Source organism: Sinocyclocheilus rhinocerous, unplaced genomic scaffold (genome assembly GCF_001515625.1).
Source record: "Sinocyclocheilus rhinocerous isolate Xijiao unplaced genomic scaffold, SAMN03320098_v1.1 scaffold758, whole genome shotgun sequence".
Taxonomy (NCBI): Eukaryota; Metazoa; Chordata; class Actinopteri; order Cypriniformes; family Cyprinidae; genus Sinocyclocheilus; species Sinocyclocheilus rhinocerous.
Window position 1 is genome coordinate 225,803 of NW_015664007.1, and position 7,296 is coordinate 233,098.

A 7,296-nucleotide genomic window follows, 5' to 3' on the forward strand; every position below is an offset into this window, starting at 1 on the left:
ATTATTGTGATGTTTTTATCAGCTGTTTGGACTCTCATTCTGACGGCACCCATTCACTGCAGAGCATCCATTGGAGAGCAAGTGATGCAGTGCTACATTTCTGATGAACAGACAAACTCATCTACATCTTGGATGAGGGTTAGTACATTTTTCAGCAAATGTTCATTTTTTGTTGAACTATTTTCCCGGCCACTCGATTTCTCTGGTAGTCTCGTCCACAGTGAAACATGACTGTATTTTGAAACATCAAATATTACTGATTAGCTATGATTTGTCACATTGCACAGCAATTTTTGCTGTTAGTTTGGACAGAAACATTATTTGACTTTGGAAAATGTATAATGTAAAAAAGCTTGAAGCACATAAACATCATAAACCAAGAATGCTTTGGTACGTTTAGCTGATGGTTATTTTTGGATGGATACCTGAAAGTTTTCTGCCAAACATCTACCAGGTAACAACAAATCTGATTAATTTCTCATTCCAAAAGGATAAAGTCTTCATTAATGCAGACCAAAAGGAGATTCTTGAGGAAGTCGCGGAGAAGATCAAATTGCAATTGTAATACATATGTTATTCTAATATTATTCCAAACATTTGACTGGTAGTTTAACTGTCCCTGACATTTAAAGTGTTTGTTTTGTCTTTATTTATTTATTTATTATTCCAAACATTCATCTACTGTAGTAGTTGAATTGTCTTAAAGGTAAGTGTTTGTTTTGTCTTTTTCTTGTGTATTTTACATTTGCATGAAATCTAACAACTAATGAAGAGCTACTGTAACTCTACTGTACACCAGTCATCACCAACCAGATGTTGTTGAGTTACATCTTTCATATGTTCAACTTAACTGATTTCCACTAAAATATAACAAGCAAAACACATACTGTATAATCTAAATATGACCCATTTTACTGTCAGATAAAGCACACGCAGACTTTAAGTCCAGCACATTGCTGAATATCAATGAGTGAGGGGGGGAAACAGGCGTTAATAAAAGGATGATTGTTGCCGCTGGCTGGAGTAGGCAGAGGCATGGATGGAATTGTGCCTCTATTTCAATGCATCTATTGCACATCAGCTGTAAGGGTTGTAACACATTCCCAAGGGCTTATTCTCTGGATTTGTCTATAGGATCCAGTGGACATAAAGACCAGCACGGAGCCAGAGCCGGAGGCTGAAGCTCTCAAACCCAGTCCTGTGGAAGCTGCAGAAGAAAATAACCCGTCAGAGGAGGTCAAAGCAGCAGAAAAGACAGTTATGAACTTTTTCAAAACATTTGTAAGTGCATTTTAATTGCTTTATTTGTTTTCATGCTTTAGTGATTCGAATGCTGTTCTAATTATCTTTCAAACTACATTTTTGTTTTAATTGCACTGAAATGCATGAACTCATTGGTGTTTTAAGCTAAGCTACAATGATCAGTTTCAAAATGATTGAGAAACATAAGCATGCAGTTTTTTTTATAGAATATCATTTATAAGAATAAGAAGTGTGTATTAGTCTATAACTGAACAATCTAGATTTGTAGTGCCAGACTGCACTGATGCATCTTTACTCCATCATTGTGGTATTTGTTACCCTGCGTCTTTAATCTGTTCAACTCTGCTTGGCACTCTGCTAAAGCAATCCTTTGGACATGTCAGACTGTGGCAGGCTTTTGTTTGCTGCATAATGTGAGCTCACAAGGGAGGCCTGTGCGTTTGGAGTTGTGATAAAGCACGGGAAGGCCTACGCCATCTCCAGAGGACAATGGCTGACTCAATAGCAGAAACATGTTCAGATCGGCCCCTGCCAGCGAGCTCTTTGTGTGCCTGTGGCAAAGCAAGCCCGGCTAAACTGCGTCTGGATTTGACAGGCATTATCCTCACAAAAGATACATTTTTGATATCTCAATCTTCATCTCCGTGCAGATGAGCAGGCCCGGTTTGGAGAAATGGAGTACCTGAAGGAGCAGTATATGCTTAAACACGCCACTCTGATGGTGTTTCACAGTCACTCTAATGTTTACGTGTCTGCGTTCTCTTTTCTGCACGCAAAGGTCACTCCGACCAAAACAAGCAAAGAAGCCAAAGCCACTCCTGATGCTTCAAAAGAACAGGTAATAAAACCTTGACTTTCACAGCATTACTCATTCATATTCATGAGAATTATATTATATTATATTATATTATATTATATTATATTTTAGTAAGAGCAATCTACAGTACCTATTTCATACTTTCTGCTTAAGCTTTTTATTTCTGCATAGGATTGCTTTTAATGATTATTATAGGGCTGAACATTTTTAAAGTAACACCCTAAATTCTGTTTTTTAGAACTTCTCTCATTGGGCTTCAGCTTCATTCATTCATTCGTTCATTCATTCATACATTCATTTGTTCGTTTCTTCGTTCGTTCGTTCATTCAAGAAAGCTTTATTAATACATTTATAAATAAATATAAAATAAATGTAATATGACATTTATTTATTTCAGCGGGCTTTATTTATACATTTATGAACAAGTAAATATAAAATAAATACAAAATTTATTAAGTTATTAATGTATTTATTTAAGCATGATATTTTTTTTTTTTACAAATGTATGAATAAATACATATAAAATATGTATTTATTTACTTATTTATCTGTCTAAGCATGCATTATTTATTTAAGCATGCTTTATACATTTATGAATAAATATAAAAATACAAAATGTATTAATTTATTAAATTGTTTATCTAAGCATACTTTATTTTTCAATTTATATATACATAAATTAAATATAAAATGCATTTATTTATCTATTTATTTATTTTTCTGTCTAAGGATGCTTAATTCATTACATTTATGAATAAATAACTAGAAAAATAAGAAATAAAATATATTGATTGATTGATTGATTGATTGATTTACGTATTGTATTGTATGTATTAATCTAAGTATGCTTTATTTTTTATATATTTATAAATAAACATAAAGAAATACAATTTATGTTTAAATAAATAAATAAATAATTCAGGCTTAGATTTTTTTGCACAAAAAAAAAAAAAAAACTAATGTCAGATTATTGTCCTAAATTCAGATGATGCTTGGTATTTATTGTCTTAATGTTTGTTCTTCAGTCACAGAAAGAGACCCCACCAGCACCATCAACAAATGTGAGCCATTTCATTTACATTACATATTTTATTGCTTTTATAATATTTCCACCTTTTGCATAATTTTTCTAATCATATTTTAGTGAACACCATAAGCAATCCAATAACGCCACAAGAACCCTGCTGTAAAAAAGAGTTGGTTTTGAGAAGTGCTTTGTTGACAATGAAGCATTATAGAAGAATAAATAAAAACCGTATACCCACCTGCTGTTTTGTGCTTGAAATAAAACAAACTGCACTCTTTTCTAAGGTACAGGAAGCACCCAAGGCACCTCCTCCTCCTCCCCCAGCGCCACCTAAGATGGAAAGCAAAGCAGAGCCGGCGGTGAAGAAAGAGGACACGTCTGCAACAAAAGCAGCGGCAGCAGCTGCAACAAAAGCAGAGGGATCTGCCAAGAGCAAAACTAAAGATAGTGCATTAAGCAAACTCTTCCGTTCAAAGGTAAGCCCAAACCTGACAGCAGTAGCAATAATCCACATTAATAAAGCCTTTCTGTTTGGTTCTGGGGTGAGCCTTGGACTCTTATTATACATGTTAAATCTATATGAAGCATTTGTGGCACACCATAACAGAGTAATGTGAATTTGAGGTGTTGCTAGGCAAGGTGGTGTCAAAAGTTCAGGCGGCGACAACCAGTGGAGCCAGAGCTAAGACGTCAGGAGTGGTAAATGATAATAAGCATAGGCTATTCGGATATTAACAGAACTGACCCATTACTGTTAACTCAAGACATGCAAATTAATACAAAGAGCTACTGTTATTTTGCCCTTTGTGTGAGAGATCTGTAATCAGAGCCTAAAACTAACATTTTGCCACACCAGCCAATGCCAAAACTTACCAGTCATAAATATTTTTTACCAGCCATGAAACTGTGTGCATTATTTCTTTAAATAAATTAGTTAATTAATTAATTAATTCAAACATGCTGAACAAATTGAGGAAACACATCCAATTGCAAGTATTATTATTGTTATTATTATTTAATCAAATGATGAAAAATAAACTATAAACTACTTCTATAAAGAAATATCACTATAATACTATTGAATTGTAAAGTATTTCATAATAATATTTTTAAATTGTTATTATTGTAATTGTAATTGTTTATTATTATTATTTAATCAAATTATTAAAAAAATAAACAAATATTCATAAAGAGATATCACTATACTATTGAATTGTAAAGTGTTATTATTATTTTTATTATTATTATTATTATTATTATTATTATTATTATTATTATTATTATTATTATTATTATTATTATTATTATTATTATTATTATTATTATTATTATTATTATTATTATTATTATTATTATTATTATTATTATTATTATTATTATTATTATTATTATTATTATTATTATTATTATTATTATTATTATTATTATTATTATTATTATTATTATTATTATTATTATTAATCCAATTCAATACAAATCAGTAAAGAAATATAATTATAATACCATTGAATTGTAAAGTAGTTTTTTAATATATTTTGAATGTAAATAATAATAATAATAATAATAATAATAATATTATTATTATTATTATTATAACACAGGGTTCTTACACCTTTTCTAAAGTCAAATTCAAGCACTTTTCAAGCATTTTCAAGGTGCATTTTCAAGCTTTTCCGGCACTTTCGTGGTTCAAAATGTATCACATGTCTGAATTGCATATAACATTGCATAATCTAAATAGCCAACATAAAATATATAAATTATAAAATTAAAAAAAGAAAGAATTTATCACAGGATAGGGCTGCAGTATTATGAGAAAATCATTATTGTTGATCGTTCTTGATATTGTAATACAGGGTCTCTGCAGGATTTCTAAATCAAATTAAGACCTACACAAATAAAATTACTATTGTATGAGGGGGGCAGGGCAATGTCTATGGTAACATATTAAACCGTAAAATGTCTGCAAAAAAAAAAGCATGATTTACAGTTCAGATACAGGATTTCACCAAAACAAAAAGATTTATAAAATGATCATCTTCACATTTCAGCCTTTAAACCATTTTTTTTTTTTTCAATAGAAATAGAAACGTGTGTCTGGTTATAATGCTAAACGGTTATAATACATAATATCCAAAATGTGTTTGCAGTGTTTTCACACAAAGGCATTATACGTTACGCCATTCAATTAGTGGAAAACTCACTGGAAATAATGAATGAATCAGTGCAGGTCCATTACGGGGACATCATGCAGCCACTGCCTCATGTCACAACAGCTGCCGACTAAACCATGTGACTCTCCATTCCACCACTTCATAACTGACATCAGATTTATCCAGTGACCAGAGGCTCTTGTAAAGGCTTTGTGTAACCAGTGACTCAGTATCTGTCCCTGCTAGGATAAACGGCCAGTGTAAAGTGCCATAGGAATTGTAGATTATTGCAAAATTAATGCCAATATTTGCTTGCCTGCAGCCTGTTGTGGTGGAAGAGAAAAAGCCGGTTGAGGTGCAGGTAAATACATTTAGCTGATCGATTGTCTCTTTGTGGGCTTCATGGTGGTGGGACTGTCTTCCTAAATAAAATCATTCATCTACTATTTACACCTCCGTACTGGGCACTTTCTATGAACAGTGTTGCACTACTAACACGCTATCCAACTTTTAAAATTAAATAAGTGTCCAAACTTTGACAGAAACCATTGTGGGAAAACAAATATTCTCAGTCAGTTTTTACACATATTATAGTTTTGATTGTATTCATAAAGATCAGCCATTCAGGCATGTTACCGAAATAAGTTTATTGGACATAACATTTTATTTGTAACTATAAACCAACATTTGGTCCCAAAATATTTTTAAATGATTTAGGCTTATCTTCAACCCTGTTACCTATTTTGGATTTTTAAAAACACACAAAAAAATGCATTGCATTTAATTTCCCATACAGCAAAAAAAACAAAAAAATTCAAATATATTTTTAAATATATACAAAAAATGGCCAAAAAATATATTAGCTAAAATATGTTTCAAAATATACTGTATGTACATAAATATATTTTCTACCAATATATTTTTAGCCATTTTTTGTATGTTTTTGAAAATATATTTATACATTTAAAATATATTTTCATAATTTAAAATACTCCAAAAAATGCAATATTGCAATATGTAAAAATATTAAACATTATTAAATCATTATAAATCTACTTTTGATCTCTAGTAGGCCATCCACATTTGTATTTAGCCTAAATGTAGGCTACTGTAAGACTGGAAATGTATTTTCTTGCTCCGAAATACATTTAGGTTGAAACTAAATATATTTTCTATTTTAATATATTTCATTGATCTTTGCAACGTATATTTAGCATATATTTCAAGTATATTTTGGCCACAAAAAAAAAAAAAATTGTCATATGGGTTTACATGCAATTTAACAATGTATTTTGTTAATAGGGTTGCAAACTATCGATAGATAGATAGATAGATAGATAGATAGATAGATAACTAATGATTCAGTCGTGCGCTTTTTCACAATCAGTTGACCATCTTCTTCAATCCTCTCACTGTTCTTTTCTTTTACTGTATATATGAAACGGTCTTCTCTGATCTTTCTCTGACACATCAGGTCGACGCGTCTAAGAGCAGCACTCTCGAGGCCGCAGCCAAACCTGAAGAACCTCCAGCACCAAAACCAGAGGAGAAGAAACTAGAGAAAAAATCCACTTTTGGAAGCAGGTTCAAACCCAAGGTAAAGGCCAGATGAGTTGGAGTGCAGGTGTGTGCGTGTATCAGATGTGTTAGTGCATGCAGTAACAGATTTGTGTGGTTTGAGGTACTGCTCGGCCAGGTGAGCAGCAGGATCCAGGCAGCGGCGTCCAGCGCTGCCTCCAGCATCTCCCTCATGTCTGCTGCAGCGGTAAACGCCGCTATACCAGACCCTTATACATTACCCAGCTGCTCTGACACGCGTGTCTGTGTGTGTCTGTGTGTGTCTGTGTGTGTCTTTTCTCTGACACTACAAGTGAAAATTGAGTCAAAACACAGTGGCACAGTTATTAATGACGTTAATATTTCAGTAATGTAATATAGACTGTTTTCTGAATAATTCATTTACACTAAAATCCTTTACTTTCATATGATGTATTTTTCTTTCTTTCTTTCTTTCTTTCTTTCTCTTTCTTTCTTTC

At 32.1% G+C, this 7,296-nt stretch overlaps 1 protein-coding gene across 1 annotated transcript in view; it reads left to right on the plus strand.

Annotated features, from left to right (window-relative positions):
* LOC107729062 (transcriptional regulatory protein AlgP-like) overlaps positions 1-7,296 on the plus strand; it is a 12,985-nt gene that overhangs the window by 2,832 nt on the left and 2,857 nt on the right. Inside the window, exons 3-10 of the mRNA XM_016539413.1 lie at positions 1,135-1,281; positions 2,042-2,101; positions 3,106-3,141; positions 3,398-3,583; positions 3,732-3,806; positions 5,583-5,621; positions 6,735-6,857; positions 6,942-7,025. Of these exons, the coding sequence (XP_016394899.1) occupies positions 1,135-1,281; positions 2,042-2,101; positions 3,106-3,141; positions 3,398-3,583; positions 3,732-3,806; positions 5,583-5,621; positions 6,735-6,857; positions 6,942-7,025 (750 nt within the window). The remainder of the gene's footprint in view (positions 1-1,134; positions 1,282-2,041; positions 2,102-3,105; positions 3,142-3,397; positions 3,584-3,731; positions 3,807-5,582; positions 5,622-6,734; positions 6,858-6,941; positions 7,026-7,296) is intronic.